General features: G+C 36.7%; 1 protein-coding gene and 1 pseudogene across 1 annotated transcript; both read left to right on the top strand.

The window, feature by feature from the left end:
* The first annotated feature begins 1,937 nt into the window (after nucleotides 1-1,937).
* LOC128101409 (olfactory receptor 4C15-like) lies at nucleotides 1,938-2,876 on the top strand. Its single transcript, XM_052724495.1, has one exon. It carries the CDS (start codon nucleotides 1,944-1,946, stop codon nucleotides 2,874-2,876), a length of 933 nt encoding a protein of 310 aa, XP_052580455.1. The 5' UTR covers nucleotides 1,938-1,943.
* Nucleotides 2,877-9,214: 6,338 nt separating this feature from the next.
* Nucleotides 9,215-14,094, top strand: LOC128100927 (olfactory receptor 4C15-like; annotated as a pseudogene).
* The last annotated feature ends 5,919 nt before the right edge of the window (nucleotides 14,095-20,013 follow it).

The following is a 20,013-nucleotide window of genomic DNA, read 5'->3' as shown; positions in this document are numbered from 1 at the left end:
GATTCATTTCTCCCCAATCTCTTTCCTTCTTTAGCCCTAGCCTGGGTTAATCAGACCCTGAGTCATCTATTGGTATACCGTTCTCAGTGATATATAGGTATTGGCTGGCTCCATGATCATTTGAAGCTTGTTTTATGCTCCTGTTACTTGATAATAGTTTATAAATGATTTTGAAATTCATAGTGCAGACACCCAGGAGAAATGAATCAGAGAATCAAGGACAGAAACTAACGTACATTTTGCATCTTTGTTAGTTTTATTCATAGTTAAATTGATTTCTATTAACTGAAAGTAGAATTTATTAAAAAAAGATTCTTTTTGACTTCCATAGTACATAATATTATTCTTTTGTTTGGCTATTTTTAACAAACAGGTATAAACATGTCTATGTCTATATCTTCACAAACATATGCTTCTTGACTGATACATGTCAGAAATATGTGCAAGAACTCAATCATTCTTTTCATCTCTGTGCACAAGTAGAAATGAATGGAAAATCTTTCTGTGGTAAGGCTTTTACTAGATTGCTTAATAAGTTTAAAAATGTCACAGTTACCATAGACAGCATTGTCGTCACACTTTCAAGTTTGACATAGCATCATAGTCATAGGCGATGAGCAGTTATATTTTAATGGGAGATTTCTTCCTCTTAAGAAAGTCATCTATGCTTCAGATATATGTGTCATTAGAAACTATACATGGCTAGACCAAACAAGATTTATAAATCTTTGGAAAAATATTAATAAAGCCCTCACTAAAATTCAATTCACTCTTTGTCTTCAGCAATTACATAGCTCTTGGCAACTTTCATATATTGGCTACTGGACCATTAATTTCTAATTCTTTATCATTTTCTGTTTTTTATTAATATGTCCCATTCAAACCTGAATAAACTATTGAGAAATCTTAATATTTACAGATAGAAAGAGACATTGTAATGCTTCCTCTGCTCTGAAGTTCTGGATAAAAGAAAAATTGTTACCCTTTTCCCTGTTCATTCAATTGACCAGGCTTAAGCTTGGACAGAAGTTCTGTCCAGTATTTGAATCACATTGGGCATTTCCCCTGATATCAACTTAATTTCCTGAAGCATAATTTTCTTACAAATAAAGCAGGGAAAACAACAGCTAGGGGCCTGTGGAATGCTTACTTTGTATTATCAACCATGAGAACAAAACTCGGGAGTGGCATTATTTGTTTTTATGAACTTCTGTTCCAATTTCAGATAATGATTAAAAAAACACTGTATTTAATGCATAAGCCTGTTATCTGGGCATTTCTATATGTCTTTCTCTTCCATAAATACTAATTGAATTCTGTATCAAACTCATAATGACATGTACTACACTTGACTTTAGTCAAAAGTCTAAGAAGTGATAAAAATTTATTAAAGGCCATGTTCAGTATAGATTTTTTTTAAACAATGAAGAAGTATTCATGATGTTCATTTGTCTCCTAAAATTCAGGCTATTTCTTCACTTTACAGATACATTTTTCCTTTATCTAGTCATTCCTACGTGCTTCCCTGGCCATGGAAAACATGACTATGCAGTCCTCACATCCTCATAACATGTGCAAAAGGCCAGAAGGTTTTCCACCAAATCACTTCAGATCTCAAGTAAATTGTCAAACAGAATTACATATAAAATATTGTCAGTCTTATTCCATACATGCAGCTGTTTCTGTTTCCATGTGTGCAGAGCTCTAGATTTTAAGTATTCTACAATTTATCTCTGCCTCAATCTGACTGATCTTCAACAATCACCCTGTAAATTTTTCTCTTTTTTCTATTCTCAGTGAAATCAAGCACTCAATGTTATTTTGGATCTAGCTATAATAAATCATTGATGATCCCAAAATTATAAATGGGATTGAAGCAAATGTTTATTATCATTGCCAAATTATATGCTCTCTATTGGGCATTCATCTTTTCCTTGGAAAACATGCAAAACCAGAGTTTTGTAACTGAATTTGTCTTCCTGGGACTATCACAGAATCCAAATGTTCAAAAACTGATATTTATCGTATGTTTATGTGTTTACATTGCAACAATTGGGGGCAACATGACAATTGTGGTGACCATTGTCTGCAGCCCTACACTGCTGGGCTCCCCCATGTATTTCTTTTTGGCTTTTCTGTCTTTACTGGATGCAAGCTTCTCCTCTGCCATGACACCCAAAATGATTGTGGATTCTCTATATGAGAGAAAAACCATCTCCTTTGAAGGGTGCATGATACAACTTTTTGCTGAACACTTCTTTGGTGGGGCTGAGGTGATTGTTCTGACAGCCATGGCCTATGACCGCTATGTGGCCATTTGTAAGCCCTTACACTACTCTTCTATTATGACCAGGAGGCTCTGTGGCACTCTGGTGGGGGTGGCCTGGGCAGGAGGTTTCTTACATTCCATCATACAAATTATCTTCACTTTACAGCTTCCCTTCTGTGGACCCAATGTCATCGATCACTTCATATGTGACTTGTACCCATTGCTGGAGCTTGCCTGCACTGACACACACATCTTTGGCCTTTTGGTGGTTGCCAACAGTGGGTTTATCTGCATCATAATCTTCTCCTTGTTGCTTGTTTCCTATGGGTTTATCTTGCTGTCTCTGAGATTCCACAGTTCTGAAGGGCAATGGAAAGCTCTGTCTACTTGTGGGTCCCACATTGCTGTGGTGGTCTTGTTCTTCGTTCCGTGTATATTTACATATGCAAGGCCTCCTACTGCCTTCTCCTTTGACAAAATGGTAGCAATATTTTACACCATGCTATCCCCCTTGCTTAATCCTATGATTTACACTTTTAGGAATAAGGACATGAAGAATGCCATAAGAAAAGTGTGGAAGAAATTAATAGTGCATTCAGATGAATAATAAAAAGTTGCATTTTACCAGAATTAATATTAATAGTAAAGGATTCAAAACTATTGACACAAACCTACAGTATGTTTATTACCTATAAGGAGTTAATGCAATTCTCCAGAACTAGCATTGTTTTGATGGTTGGAGATGGTTGTTTTCCTTTTTATATCAGGCAGGTCCACTGAGTTGGAAACTCAATATTCTTGTGTGTAAATTAAAGAGAACTGAATTTTATACTTACTTAGAATCTATTAATAAAAAAGAATGCAATTAAAAATACCAGCTATAGTGTTGACTATTAAGTACATGCTTTAAAAAAAATCTGCAGGAAATTCCAAATGTCATACACATTTGGATGAAAACTTATTAAACCTATTTTCAGTAAAAAGAAATTTCAATTTATGAGAGTGATCTCTGTAGCAGCTAGAGTTTAGGCAGGATGGGAAGAAAATCTTCATAGAAGTACTATAGGTTTCCTGTCTCTTGTGACTCCATTATTTCATGGGAGTCCTTTGCCATTTGCTATAGAATTTGAATCATTTCTTGATATCTTGAGAGAGAATTCTTGGTTGGTCCATTCCTGCCATTGCATGTTTTCTCCTTGGGTTGAGAGACATCTTATGGCAGTCAGCCCTGGGAAAGTAGATGGGAGGATTCCATATTTGTGAATAGTCATTCTTAAGAAAACAACCCAAAATAATTCTAGAGAACCCACAGAACTAAAACAGCTAAGATCAACTGCAGATGAAGTGAGCTGACTCTCCTTCTGGCCCCCAAGACACAGTAAAACATTCAGGCACCATAGAGCAAAAAGGAGAAAAAAAAGTTCTCAAAAGAGGATTGTATTTCAATTTATACATTGACTTTAATCTTCATGACTTTTATACCCAAACTAAAAACAACTTTATTTGAAGTTATCAAAAAAGAAATGATTCAAGTTAGACATATCTGTTTTTTGTAATCCCAGCCCTTGGGAGGTGGAGGCAGGAGATTCCTCATGAGTTTGTGACCCATCTGTTCTACATAAATACTTCTCGGCCAACCTCTGAAACAGGAAACACCCTGCCTCAAGAACAACAGAAAGAAAAAAAGATAAATTGTGCCTGTAATTCCATAAATGAATTTATTATCTTAGGTTGCATTGTGGTTATAGTTAAAATTCCTCTAACATGCCAATATTAAAACACGTATTAATCGAGTGCTCTAAAAAAGATTTTGTTTTTTCCTCAGTACTTCATGTTTTTACAGCCATGACCTATGACCAGCATGTGGCTATTTTCAAGCCCTTCCATTTCTCTTCCATCATGAACTGGGGACTCGGCTATGGGTAGCCAGATCTGGGGAATTTTTACATTCCATCATACACATTTTTTTTTTTTCATTTTGTGGCTGCTCTTCTGTGGGCCCAATGTTATCATCCTCTTTGATGTGAGTTATACTTATTGCTGCACAAAATTTCTAACAATAGACAAAGCACAAAAATTATTGCATTCATTGTTGTCTCATGGTAAAGGTCATAAAGTATTAAGTTTTAAACCATTATCTGGACAAAGCATATACATTTTGACAGACTCAGAAGTGTGTAACAAACCGAGGACACACTGGTGTACCTTTTCTTCACTTTTTAAGGGTTTATGAGCTGTACAACCTAAGAGGTTATATAATATTTTCATGCACACATGTAATGTGTTTGATTACATTCCTTTCCTCAATTACTCTACATTCCACCTCATGTTTTTCTTCTTCATTCCTAGTAGTTTCCCTTTACTTTCTTGTCTTTTTTATTTCTCTCTCTCTCTCTCTCTCTCTCTCTCTCTCTCTCTCTCTCTCTCTCTCTCTCACATGTCAGATAAAACATCCAATAGGTCTTTGATCAGAGATGTGGCTTATTTTACTTCACACATTGGTCTCTTGCTCCATCCATTTTCTTACAAACAACATAATTTTATTCCTTTTATGGATACATAAAATTACATTTGTCTATATAGATCACATTTTTATAGTTGCTATGTTGGTGCTCACCTGAACTGATTCTATAATTCAGCTATAATGAATGAATGGTAAATATGAGTATAAATACATCTCCACTGAAAGTTTACTTTGGTTTACTGGATAGATATTCAGTCAGGTTGTGGTTAGATGTTATAAGCTATAGTCTTAAATTTTTTAGAAACTCTCATATTGGTTTTCATAATGGCTGAACAGGCTCTCACTAGCACTGAATAAGTCATTCTTCCCTCTATCAGAAATAAGCGTGTGGTCATAAAGAAAGAAACGGGTGTGTAGAAAATGAAGGAAGAAGGACAAAGTGGTTACTGCTTCAGGTCATCAAATTCCTAGAATATAGTCATGGACTTGGCATAAACAAAGTTTTTATTGGATGGGGAGGATTAAAACATTTACATAAAAGTCTTATAAGATGAGGAAGACAAGAAGATTTTCATTCTTTATCTTAAACACAGATTTTATAGTATCTGATAGAAAAGACTCCTATTTGATATTTCTTATACCTTCCACCCTCCATTTATTTGACAGTGGCTTGTGCTGCTTGTCTTCTTGATGACAGTCATTCTGACGGCTGTGAGATGGAATGTCAGTAAAGTTTTGATTTGAATTTTCTTACTGATTAAGCCTATTTTCTTTAATTAAAATTTTAATTCTTGTTTTTACATAATTTTATATTCCTCATTGAAGAGTCTACCCTGTCTGATGGTAGGTAGCATACATGGAGGGCTGGTATGCTGACAAATTCAAAGGATTTTATAATTTAGGTATAAAATGACTGTGGTCTAAGGAGAAAGGGAAGACACTATCAGAAAATTTGTAGGTCTTTATCTTTTCTATAAAATTTCAAATAAATGGCAACCTGCCTGGAAGATATGCCCACTGGTGTAATAGTAGCATGAAGGTTATGTTATGGGAGTAATTAACCACTTTTTTCTGTTTTTAAATTTAAGGCTTATTTCCTGAGATGGAACCAATACCCAATACATGATACTTTTAGTGGGGTCAAAAACCTGAGACTAAATAGGTCATGACTCCTACAGGAAAATTAATACTATTATTTTGCTAATTGATATAGCAGTAAAATTACCCCTAACAACCAATCAATCAACCCTCAGTGGAAAAGCTTCTAAAGACTCATAGCTGGACAATGTGCAGACATTGACAAACTTTGGAGCATTCAGCCCTAATGGGCTGTCTTTATCACAACTTTCCCACACCTCTAACACACAAGGCTCGGATAGCTATGTGTTATAGGAGACAGATCTTAAGAACAAAGACTGGTAGATGAATTTATGGAAACCAAATTTATTTTTCAGACACAATAGATCAATTTCACATATGATCTCAGAAGTTATACAGCGTGCACATGACCAGCACAAGTTCCAACTGGATGATATCCAAACACACAGAAGAGGAAATGGGCACAAAGGCCCACCCCTAACCAAGAAGCCATTTGTAATTGACAGTTTCTGGGAGAGGGAAACTCATTTTTCTTCAATGGCACAATGCTAAGCATATCAACCACATGTCAGGGAATACTCATGTTCCGGAGTATAGTCAACACAAAATCAGACTCCATATTTATATTTTCATATGCTTTTTGTTGCATTTTGTAACTTTGATGTTAATTTTTGTTTTTGTTCCTTTTGGTTTTCCTTTTATCTTGAGAGAGAAAGGTGAGATGGAAAGAATAGGATGTTAGGTAGGGAGGGAGGTGGGGAGGATCTGGGAGGAGCTGGGGAAAGAGAAAGAATATGATCAAAATATATTGCATGAAAAATTTTAATAAAATAAGTAAAACTGGGAGAACTTAATTCCAAAAGTTTTTATGCCACATTGATCCCAGTGACTGGAAAGGCTATCAGAACTTAAGATCTGCAGAAAGAAGAGCAGTCATAAAACTACATCACAGATGTTTCTGTATTGCTTGGCTTTTTTTTGTTGTTTATTTGGCTGGTTCGTTATTATTTATTTTTACATATTTTTCTACTTTTCTGTATCAGCTACTTGGCAAGCACTCCAAAGATTTGGCAAGCTCTTCTAAGATCAGATTGTTTAAAAGTTTTTAAGATTATAATTTGATTTTAAATTTTCTACCTTGCTTTTCCTTCCTTTAAACTCCTCAATATACCTCTCTTCTCTCATTCAAATTCACAGCCTTTTAATTTTGTTTTGCTTTACCAATTGTTATTTTAAGGCAGGCATCTTAATATCTAATCCAAGTCACTTCTTAAATTCATTGGTAATTAACACAGGGACTCACAGCTGGGTAATATGCAGAGAGTGAGAAGCTTCGGAGCACTCATGCTTAAATGGGCTGTCTTTATCATACCTTGATCCACAAGATTTAGGGATATGGGGAAGAGGAGACAGATCATAAGAACCATTATATATCATATAATACTATATTGCTTTTCATATATTTTTCATAAAATATTTTTTTCTTGAGACAGGGCTTTTCTGTGTAATAGCCCTGTCTATTCTGTAACTTGCTCTATGGATCAGACTGTCCTTGAACTCAGAGATCCACTTACCTCTGCCTAATAGCTCTTGTAGACCATAAGAACCATTATATATTATATAACACTATATTATTTTTCATATATCTTTCATAAGATATTTTTCTTTCATGAACAGTTATTGATATAGTATTTTCAAAACAAGACATATACTTTCCTTGTAGATTGACAGAAGGATTCATTATGACTGAATTCAGCTCTTATGTTTGGTAGGTACAAAGCATTTTGCTTAAATTCTGCAGAGAAGCTGTTTCCCATCCATTGTATAACCATGATGCTGTGTTAAAGCATTTTCTAACAGAAATCCAAGAACACTTCAAAAGAAAAGAGCTAATATTTGGTGATCATAAACAAATTATACTTTTTTTGAAGAGAAAATGTAGCTAGAGTTTTCCTGTCTTGCCCACAGTCAGGACAAATCTTGGTCACCCGCCAGTCCCACAGCCACTCAGACCCAACCAAGTAAACACAGAGACTTATATTGCTTACAAACTGTATGGCCATAGCAGGCTTCTTGCTAACTGTTCTTATAGCTTAAATTAATCCATTTCCATAAATCTATACCTTGCCACATGGCTTGTGGCTTATCGGCATCTTCACATGCTGCTTGTCATGGTGGCGGCTGGCAGTGACTCCTTCCACCTTCCTGTTCTTTCTTTTCTCCTCTCTGTTAGTCCCGCCTATACTTCCTGCCTGGCCACTGGCCAATCAGTGTTTTATTTATTGACCAATCAGAGTAATTTGACATACAGACCATCCCACAGCAAGAAAATAATGTTACACATAAAAAAAAAAAAATCAAAGCCTCCTTAGTAGAAGAATTCAACATTTTGAGAAAAATATGAAGAAAACAGTGGTCAAGATTGACCCTGGGGCACAGAAAGACAGACACACTTCCCAAGGTCTCTGCTTCAGGAGATGGCTCAGGGACCAGGGTTCTTGCTATGAGGCATCTCTGAGCAGGAGCAAAAGTAACTCCTGTCACTTGGAGGTAGAGGCAGGAGGAAAATTTTAAAATGATGTGAAATTCCATGGATCCAAAGAGTAACAAGGCAGGGCTCAAGGTGGGACACACTGTAGTGATATTTTATTTGTGCTGAAATGTGGTGATATTTTATTTGTGCTTTAATAAATAAAGCTTGTTTGGAGATCAAAGGAAATAGCAAACCATTTTAAGTAAACAAAGAATTCAGGCAACGGTAGCACACACCCTTAATCCTATCACTTGGCAGGCAGGATCTCTGTGTGTTCAAGGCCACTTTGGAAACAGAGCCAGGTGTGATGGAATACTCCTTAAATTCCAAAACTAGTTAACCATGGAGGTCTGGAGATCTGTGCAGACAGACAGGATGTGACAGAGCTGCTTAGGAAGAGGAAGTGATGTAGGTCAACAGAGAGAGCAAATCAGATGGCAGAACAGTGAGGCATATAGGCGTGGGTAATAAGGGAATCACACATTTTGGAAGCTGCAGAGTTGGTGAGGTGAGGTTGCCTGGTAGCTTTCCTATTTCCCTGATCTCTCTTAGGCTTTCACCCATGTATCTGGCTCCGTGTTTTTTATTTAATAAGACTATTTAGAAATTCATCTACAACACATGAATCTCTCTGTGAAGGGGAAATAGCATAGACATCACAAGCAGGTGGAGGGGTGTCTGGATGGGGGATGGGCATGGGAATAGGAGGGATTGGGTTAGAGGAGTTTGGAGGGAGAGAGTCCTAGGAGAGACAACTAGAATCAGGAGGGTTTCTCTGGGACAAACTAGAAACCTAGTGCATTGGAAACTCTCAAATCTATGAGGGTGACCTTAGATAAGACTCCTAGAAATGGGGAATATGGAGCCTGAACTAGCTATCCTCTATAATCAGGCAAGACTTCCAATGAAGGTTTAGGACCTCAACCTAGTTACATAATCTTTGACCTACAATTTGCCCTGCCTACAAGATGTGCTATGATAAAGAAGATAAAAATTATAGAAATGTAGCTGAGTAGGCAACCAATTACTGGTCCAATTTCAGACCCATACAATGAGAGGGAGCTCACACCTAACATGGCCTGGAGGGCCAGGACCTGGAGGCTGGACAGCCCAGAGACCTAGGATAGAACCAAACATGAGTGGTAATAAATTTTTAAAAAGTAAATGAAACGGTTCCTAAAGATATTCTGCTATACTCATAAATTGGTGCCTAGCCTAATTGTCATCAGAGAGGCTTCACCCAGCAACTGATGGGAGCAGATGCAGAGAACCACAGCTAAACTTTAGGCCAAGAGTGGGCAATCCTTCCCCTTGTGGAAGAGGGGGAGGAAGGATTATGGGAGCCAGAGGGGTCAAGGACACCACAAGAAAACTATAGAGTCAACTAACCTGAGCTCACAGGGGCTCACAGACAACCAGAGAACTTGTGTGGGACTGACCTAGGCCCTCTGCACACATGTTGCAGTTGTATAGATTGTTCTTCTTGTGGGATTCCTAACACTGGGAGCAGAGGCTGTCCCAGACTTTGCTACCTGCTTTGGGACCCTTTCCTCCTAATGGGTTGCCTCATCCAGCCTTAATAGGAGTGAAGGTGCCTAGTCTTACTGCAGCTTGATTGATCATGGCTGGCTGATATAAATGAGAAGCTTGTCTTTTTCTGAAGCTAAAGGAGGAATGGAATGGGGGGAGGAGGACAGGGAAACTGGGCGAAGGAACTGAGAGGAGAAGAGAGAGAGGAAACTATTACTGGGCTGGAAAAAGCAAGTTAATTAATTAATTAATTAATTATGCTAGATTGCATGGTGAATTTGAAGCCAGCCTGAGCTTTGTCAGACTTTATCAATCTCTGACAAAATAATGCTGACTTTGCTTATTGAACCTAAAAGCTTGAGGTGTTAGAGTTCATTCAGTGACACATGATTGTTAGATATAAAGTTGCATTGCTACCTTTTTTGACAAAAAATGAACAAAATTTTTTCTATTTAATATTTTATTTGAACTAATTTTAGATTAAAGCAAACAAGATAGTACAGGTTGTAGATTCTCTTGATAACCACACTGTTTTGCTAGAGTGAAACTGTCAGGATTAGGAAATGAATGTGTATATATTATTCTTAGCTACAAAACACATTCTATTCATATGTAGCTTAATTTTCAACTGTTACACTTTTTTATTGCAGGATTCAATCTAGACTATACATTGTGTTTAGGTCAATGGTCTTCTAAATGAGTTAAAATAGTCATTCTTGTAGTCATAAACCTTGGCTACCCTATACTTACCACTGTGGGTATTTTAATCAGAGGTTTGGAAATCATTTTGCTGAAAATATGATGTCATTTTACTTGTAAGTATAACTAATGAATATCTAATTAGAGCATGAAAGATAAAGACAACACTTTATTTTTTATTTCATATAGGGCCTTCATTTCTTAGTACCTCCCAGTCAGTTTTGTTTTCTTTATGAAAGAAAGCTATCTGAAACAAGAAAAACTGTAAGTATGAACCATAACAACTGGCCATTGAATGCTAAGAACTTTAGAAAATATTGTTCCTTGAAACAGATACATCTCACTGCAACTGAAGATATAATATTTTACCTTGTAAATAAATATGAAGAAAAAAGTTACTTACGAACGTGTGCTGAACAACTCAATATTGTTCAAATGTTAGATGGTCTTTTAATAAAAAACCCAGTCATATATTGGGGTGAAAGCTGAAAGATCAGAGAAGCATAACAGCCAGCTACTAGCTTGCCTCTATGAAATCCTCAGCATCAAGAGAGTGAGTTCCTGTTTCCTCATGCCTCACATACTATTCTGTGTCCTACCATATTATTTCCTGGGATCAAAGGCTGTCACTACTGCCTGGTCCTGTTTCTCTCATGTAGCCAAGTGTGGCACTGAACTCACAAAGATCCAGATGGATCTCTGCCTCCCAAGTGATAGGATTAAAGGTGTGTGCCACCACTGCCTGATCTCTATGTCTAATTTAGTAGCTGTCTCTGTCCTCTGATCCCCAGGTAAGCTTTATTGGGGTGCATAATACGTCTTCACAACTAAAACTATATTCTCTGCTCTGTGTCATTGGTGCCTGTCAGGTGAATTTCTTTTCTTTTTATTATTATTATTATTATTATTATTATTATTTGTTTTTTTTTTTTTTTTTTTTGGTTTTTCGAGACAGGGTTTCTCTGTGTAGCTTTGCGCCTTTCCTGGAACTCACTTGGTAGCCCAGGCTGGCCTCGAACTCACAGAGATCCGCCTGGCTCTGCCTCCCGAGTGCTGGGATTAAAGGCGTGCGCCACCACCGCCCGGCTTATTATTTGTTTTTTTGAGATAGGGTTTCTCTGTATAGCATTGCACCTTTCCTGGAACTCACTCTGTAGCCCAGGCTGGACTTGAACTCACAGAGATATGCCTGGCTCTGCCTCCTGAGTGCTAGGATTAAAGGCATGCACCACCACAGCCCGGCGGTGAATTTCTTAATGAAAATCATCATTTATTCCTAAGTCTCTGCTTCCATTTTTAATTTTATGTGATTTTCAAAAAAGAACTTTGGATATGCTTTCTTATTAAATTCATTTACATAGCAAAAGTCCTAGGCTCCTAGAGTTTTAGGAACTTGAATAATCTAATCTTAATGGAAAGTTTGGATCTGAGTGCAAGTTTTAAGAGTATAAAGTAGTCTTGCCTCCCTCACAGTCATTATACAAAATGATGAGTTTTATTGTAACATTTTCATATATGTATCTTACGCCCTGTGATCTTGCTACAGTTTCTTCCATCCTGCCTTGGCCCTAAATGACAGCTAGTAAATTATAGAATAATCTTGGTCTCATAAATGATTGCCAACCCATTCAATGACTGTGTGGGTTTTAGTTTTTACCACTGTTTCCTTGACTGTAGCTTGTGAGTAAACATATAAAAAGATTATATTATGAATACTACTGAGCAACAGACTTTAGGACACAATAGAAATGATTGTTTAAAAATAAATTTAAGTAACTTCATTGGCTAGACATACTTATATGTAAAATGTGTCTGCCTGGTATAAATATCAGCCATTAAAATCAACACATTATTTGTTCCACAGTTAAAGTAAATTACAGTTTTACTCACAGATTTGTAACAATCAGTATATGTGTGCACACCTGTGTGTGTTTGCTTGTGCATATATGGGCAGAAATTCACACATAAACGTACATTTTATTGGCCATGGTGGTGGTGGCACACGCCTTTAATCCCAGCACTCGGGAGGCAGAGCCAGGCGTATCTCTGTGAGTTCAATGCCAGCCTGGTCTACTGTGAGTTCAATGCCAGCCTGGTCTACAGAGTGAGATCCAGGACAGGCACCAAAACTACATAGAGAAATCCTGTCTTGAAAAAACCAAAAAAAAAAAAAATAGAAAAGTATATTTTACTGATACATCTCACTTATGTACATACACACAGGAGATACAAATATTAAAGCTGTGACTACCTAGTGAAAATGAATTCAGGAACTGAATAAATATGCAGATTAATTGAAAGTCTGTGGGGAAGGTAGCTGGAGGTACAATAAAGTGGACTACTCATGAAATTATAATGACAATGCTAGGCAGTATTTTTTGGGCAGAGAGAATGCTGGGAAGAAGAAAGACAGAATTGTGAGCTGGATGTAGGGAGAGGTAAAAGGCACAAGTCACTTGGCAGCACATAGATGAATGTAAATGGGTTAAGTTATAAGAGCTAGTGGGACAAACCTAACCTACAGACTGAGCTTTCATAATTAATAATAAGTCTCCATGACATTTTTTATGAGCTAGAAGCCCAAAGAAAAACGTCAAGTTTTGGCATTTTTATTGGTTTACGATGCAACTATTAGGGAGAACACACATACACACACACACACACACACACACACACACACACACACACACACACACACAAACACACATACATATAATCATTTATAGACTTGCACTGCTGGGCTGTCCTAGGTACTTCTTTTTTCCTCCAGGATGAATGCATCTCTTCTGACTTCACACCCAAGATGCTGGTAGAGTTCTTGTGTAAATGGAAGACTATCTCATTTGAGTATTGTACAACGTATTTATTTGTTGTACATTTCTTTACTGTGTTAGAGAAGAGTGTCCCAACAGCCAGGGCATAAGACTGCTCTGTGGCCATTTGAGAACCCTAGCACTACTCTTCCATCATGAACCAAAGGCTCTGTGGCTTCCTGGTAGGAGTGACTTGGGCAGGGGGCTACTTATATTCTGTCATACAGATTAAATTGCAACTGCCCTTCTGTTGACCCAATGCCAGTTATTGTTACATGTTTGACTTGTTCCCATTACTGAAACTTGCTTACACTGACACATGTATTTTTGTCAGTGCCAATAGTGGCTTTATTTGAATTTTAACCTGCTACTTGTTGCTAGTCTCCCATAATGTCATCGTGTTCTTTCCAAGAGCCCACAGTTCTGAAGGGCAATACAATGTTATCTCTACTTATGGTTCTTACAGTACTGTTGTACTTTTGTTCTTTGTTCCTTCTGTTATTAATGGACTACCTATATCCTCATTAACCTTTGAGAAAGCATGCTTATATATGCTGTTGTCCTGAAATCATTTCTCAATCCTATTGTTTACACTTTCAGGAATAAGGAAATGAAGAATGCCATTAGGAAAATAGGGAAGGTATTGATAATGATATATATCAAAGTGCTACACTTACAGAACTGGTGAAATGTCTCACTGGGTAAGAGCACAAGTATGAGGGATGTACAAGTATGAGGGATGTACAAGTATGAGGGATTTAGTTTGGGAGCCAGAATCCAGGAAAATGACAGACATGGAAGCATACCTTTAACCTAGCTCTGCTGAAATATGGAAAGTCCCCGGGAGCTCACAAATCAGCAAGCTCAAAATTCATTCAAACACCTTGTCTCAAGAAAATAAGGTCCAGGTGAATAGATGACCACAGTCAGTGCCCTTATCTGGGTTTTGCTGACTTGTGCATTTGCATGAGAGCTAATTCCCAAATGCAAACACATACACACAAACAAGGAAAATCACACTTTGAAAACTTACTGTCAAGAATAAAAGTCAATATTTACTTTGATAAGTACTTTATGCTTTACTCACTGTTTAGAAAGAGAGCACATTGTTCTACAGAGAAGGTATTTATATTGGAAATTAGTGGAATCACATTGAAGACCTAGACGTAAATTCACACTTCTATAGATACTTGATTTTGTATAAGAGGCCAGAAATAGACACTGGAAAAAAGACAGCATCTTCAACAAATGGTGCCAGTCAAACTTGACTTCTGCATGTATAAGAATGCAAATAGATCCATACTTATCACCCTGAAGAATACTCAAGTTCGAATGAATCAAAGACTTAAACATAAAACCAGTCATACTGATTCTGACAAAGAGAAAGGGAGTGATGATCTTGAGTTCATTGGCACATAAAAATATAATTTCTAAACAGAACCCCGTTAGCACAGGAATTAAGATTAACAACTAATAAATGGGACCTCATGAAACTGAGAAACTTCTGCACGGCAACAGACACTGTCATTTGAACAAAGCTGCAGTATACAGTATAGGAAAATATTTTTTACCAACTATACATCCAGAAGGATAATATCCAAAATATATAAAGAATGCAAGAAAGTAGATATCAAGAAAACAAATAACCCAATTTAAAAATGGGATACAGATCTAACCAGAAAATTAAAAATAGAGGAAACTCAAGAGGGCTGTGGAATCCTTAAAGAAATGTTTAACATCTAGCCATCAGGGAAAGCAAATCAACCTACTTTGATATTTCCTTCTTACATCTGTCAGAATGGAGAAGATCAATAAAACAAATGACATCTCATGCTACCAAGGATGTGCATTAACAACCATTTTGGTGGGAATGCAAATTGTACGCCCACTATGGAAATCAGTGTGGTAGTTCCACAGGAATATGGGAATCCATCTGCCTCCAGATCCAGCTGCACCACTCCTAGGCATATACCAAAGGATGCTTCATCCTATCATAAAGACACTTGCTTACCCATGTTCATTACTGTTCTATTCATAATAGTGGGAAATTTGAAACAGACTAGATATCCATCAATAGATAAATGGATAAAGAATATATGGTAATTTACCCAATGAAATATTACTTAGGTGCTGTGGGATGGTCTGTATGTCAAATGTGTTGCTGATTGGTCAATAAATAAATCACTGATTGGCCCGTGGCCAGGCAGGAAGTGTAGGCGGGACAAGAAGGAGAATAAAGCTGGGAAATGGAAGGCTGAGTCAGAGAGACGCTGCCAGCCACCATGATGAGAAACAGCATGTGAAGATGCCGGTAAGCCACAGCCATGTGGCAAGGTATAGATTAATGGAAATGGATTAATTTAAGATATAAGAACAGTTAGCAAGAAGCCTGCCACGGCCATACAGTTTGTAACCAATATAAGTCTCTGTGTTTACTTGGTCGGGTCTGAGTGGCTGTGGGAATGACAGGTGAGAGAGATTTGTCCTGACTGTGGGCCAGGCAGGAAAACTCTAGCTATACTTAGGCATTAAAAATAGTGACATCATGAATCTGAAGGTAAAGGGATGGCTCTAAAAAAGTCATTCTGAGTTAGGCATCCCATATCCAGAAAAAAAACCATGATATTTATTTATTCTCCTGTATGTGGATATTAGCTATTAAGTCAATGATAACCAACGAGGGTAGGCCTAGAGTAAGGGAATATATAGAACAGATATAGATCTCATTAGGAAAAGTAAATAGAATAGATAATTATGGATAGATAGAGATAACTGGAATAGGAGGATCAAGTATGGAAGGGGAGAGATCATGGGGGAAAGACAGCTAAAATTAAGGACCATATGAGGGTTAGTATGGAAACTTAATACAGTAGAAGCTTCCTAAAATATATCCATATATGGAGGCAATCTAAATGAAATTGCCAAATAATGGGGAAGACACAGTCCCAACTTTACATCTCTTGTCATCAAATGAAACTTCCAGAACCAGGACTGGGATATATCTAACTGAATTGTTGGTCAAGGGGGTCCCATGGGAATACCCAATTCCTCTTAAACACATAAACTGTCATACTGGTGCTGCTTGAGTACCATTATTCACAATTGTTTCATGAGTTACTTAAATTCTCCTTTTTAACATTATGAATAAATATATTCTTTAAAAAGTGGCAGGAATCAATGATTAAGAACTGCATAATTTGACAGACTATTTGGCTTATTCTACCTCTGGAATGATCTATGAGACAACTGTTAACTTTTCCCTCAAGCAGCAATGTCAAGGCTGTATCCACTATGTTAAAGTGATCTTCAAGATATTTTTATACATTTTGAGAATACACAATGCCTTTCCACTTCTAGACACTCTATTTTTGGTTTTTCACATGTGATACAAGCCATGGATTAGGTCGAGGCCTATTACTCCAGCATCTGGGAAGCTAAAACAGAAAAGTAACTGTAATTTCAAGTTCTCCCTGGATTATGAAAGGAAACAGACATTTGTGCACCACCATCCAAGTGCTATAGACACACAAGCTCAAGATTCTTAGGGTAAATAAGATTCAAATTAACATATACCTTCAAATATAGTTTTTCATAAAATGCTTTTCTTTGAGGAACAGTCTTTGCTACTTTATTTGTCAGGCAATACACATTTCTCATAGGGATTAGTGTAAAATTCCTTATGAAAGAACTAGCTATTATGTTTGGTGAATACCCATGAATTTTGCTTAAACTCAGGAGAGAAATATTGTATTCCATCATTTTACAGCACTGATCTCCTTCTAAATACAGTGTTACATGAAATCGTTATCAGACAGGAACTTGATCATTCAAAAGAAAAATAGCATCCATGGACATATAAATTCTTATTTAAAAATATCGAATATGAAAGATAAAAAAATACAAAAATCTCTCTAGTGGCAGAATTCAACATTTAGGGAAAATTTAAAAGAACCTCCTTGTAGAAAAATTAAGCTCTTTCTAACCACATTAATAAAAAGTGATTTAAACACTGAATCAAGTGTTCAAGCACAAAAATTGCATCATAAACTCATGCAGAAAGAAATCTTAAAAACCCAGTGGAATAAGAATCAGTTCACCAGACTGGTAACATCTCAGGGATACCTCTATAAATGCAGTGACAACACAGCCTGGCTTCTTTGTTTTTCTTGCATTCTCAGACCATGCTGATGGCAGGACCAGAGAAGCAATGTTCACATGCTTTGCATCAACTTCCAATGCAACTTCTCATCATTGCTTTCTTTCTCAGATGTACAGGGGAGTTGGATACAAACAGAATTTTGTTCACTACTGAACGGACTTCTCCATAAAGAATAGGTGATACCTAACTTCAGACTTTTCACAGAAGTGATGCATAGTGGTGATCTATTTAAGGTACATTACAACATTTTCATATTTGACTTTAAATTATGATGGAGCGCTTTAAGTGTGGATGCTGTATGTCAAGACACTGTTTAAATCAAACAGGGTACATTCAATGCATAGCTATATGTATGGGGTTTCAAACACTCTAGTGTTCAGACTCCTCATCATTAGTGTTGATAATATAATTATGGGTAATCAATACATCAGTGATTAAAATGATGTATTCAGAGCTCATAGGCCAGTGCTTGTCAACTAATAATTGCTCAGGTTCCCAAAACTCAGTTGTCAGAGTGAGAACTTTTTCTTTCATTTCTTTCTTCATTCCTTCTCACTCTCTTCTTCCTTTCTTTCTCTTCCTTCCTTCCTTCCTTCCTTCCTTCCTTCCTTCCTTCCTTCCTTCCTTCCTTCCCTCTCCTTGAACATCTGCTTCTTTAAGTCTAATGAGATTAAACACATTTTCAACTTGTCATCTTGAAGTTGAAAGCAAGTAACAGAGAAATGTCACAAGTGCTGTTTTTCTATTATCTCTACATTAGCAGTTTATTTATTTTTTGAAAAAAACATTTCAGTAACACACGTGTTCTTACTGTTCTGATATCATTGATTAGAAAATACTATGTCTGAAGTAAAGAATGATAGCACACAAGCTGGGTTAGTTGGGGTGTTGTCCCTACTACATAGCTATTGATAGAAAATGTAAAATGTATTTTTTCTATAACTGGAAACTAGATATGGTACTGAGAACACAGAATCAAGAAGAGTGCCTTAAATCACTGTGAAGTTTGCTGGTTTAAGAATGTCCCCTTAACTTTCTGTAGGTGTAGAGAGTGCCTCTGAACTGTTCAGAAAATTCAGTTAGTTGAAGATCTGAACCTCTTCAGTGCTCATGGTTGTGGCTTGGTCTCTCTTAAAATGAGCAGAATCACTCAGACAGCAAAAGAAGTTTTAGAAGTCCATTAGCAAGGCAATGAGAGGGAACAGTAAAGTCCTCTCCTTTATGTCAGAAACAGTAAGATAAGCAAAGCTGAAGCATTTTGGGAAAGCAGCAGAGAGACAGGTGTTAGTAAATATATTTCCCTTTGAATTTTCATAGTGTGAAATGCTGTTTCACTCTGACATTTCATGCATGGCACCACGCCTTCCTGACTTCTTATTAAATGTCTTTGTCCATCTTACCTTAGCTCTGAAAGACAACTGGTAAATTAAGTATTGATCATATTAACGTATCGTAAATGATTATTGCCTGATCCAGTGACTTTATAGGGTTTGTTTCAGGCCACTGCTTCCTTGGCTATTTCATGTGAGTGGATGGAGTTATATTACACATGCTAGTGAAGAACTGACCTTAGGACTTCATGTAAATGACTGTTGTAAAATAAATAAATAGTCACATGATAGATTTATAAACATGTGAAGAAAGGTCTACTTTCTTTAGATGTCAGTCATTGAAACATTACATTTTTCTTTTCAGAACAAACACATTTTTCTTATACACACTTATATTTGCAACTGTAGACGTGCATGTATTCAAATACATACCCATGAATATGTCTTTCTATATATATATTCACACATGAGAATATTTTACAGGAAAAGATATAGACACCTTTTGGGTTCTGACTACCTAAGGAAAATGAATCAGATTTTGGAATATTTACAAAGATGATTTGTGGAATTACTTTCTGTGGGTGACAGTTGAATTTTTTGTGAATTTATTACACCTAGCACTGTAAAGAAATACTACCATGAGTGACATTTTGACATTTTTTAATTTGACCATATAATACCTAAAGATGAGCAGGTAAGATGGTATGGATATGTTTCATAGTGAATTCTTATGAATCTCAAAGAATGTATTTTGATTCTCAAAGAATCAGTTTTGGCAAGTTATTAAGTTGGATGACTATGAATTGCATTTGAGGGTGAGTTTCTATTTTTAGCTGTATGTTGTGATCAATTTTCATTCATGGCTGATTGGTCCTTGGCCTTCTGATTCTTCATCATTAACTCTGTTGCCTTTATTAAGATATCTCATTTGCTTAAGGACAAAGAAAGACTATGATTTAACATTTAGAGAGTGAAAGAAATTAGAAGGAGCATCCTTTTCCTGAAGTTTCTACAAATGGAAATATCTCACTCTTCACCCTGTTGATTCAGTGGAGACAACATGTATGATAGATCTTGTGTCTTTAAAGTTCCAGGTTGAGCCGGGCGGTGGTGGCAC

Source organism: Peromyscus californicus, unplaced genomic scaffold (assembly GCF_007827085.1).
Source record: "Peromyscus californicus insignis strain IS unplaced genomic scaffold, ASM782708v3 Scaffold_7__1_contigs__length_154581171, whole genome shotgun sequence".
NCBI lineage: Eukaryota > Metazoa > Chordata > Mammalia > Rodentia > Cricetidae > Peromyscus > Peromyscus californicus.
The sequence above is the reverse complement of the archived record's forward strand: the minus strand, read 5'-3'. Positions and strand labels throughout refer to the sequence as shown.

Excerpts from the sequence above, each read along its gene's own strand:
- LOC128101409 (XM_052724495.1), top strand. The coding sequence starts at position 1,944 with ATGCAAAACCAGAGTTTTGTAACTGAATTTGTCTTCCTGGGACTATCA.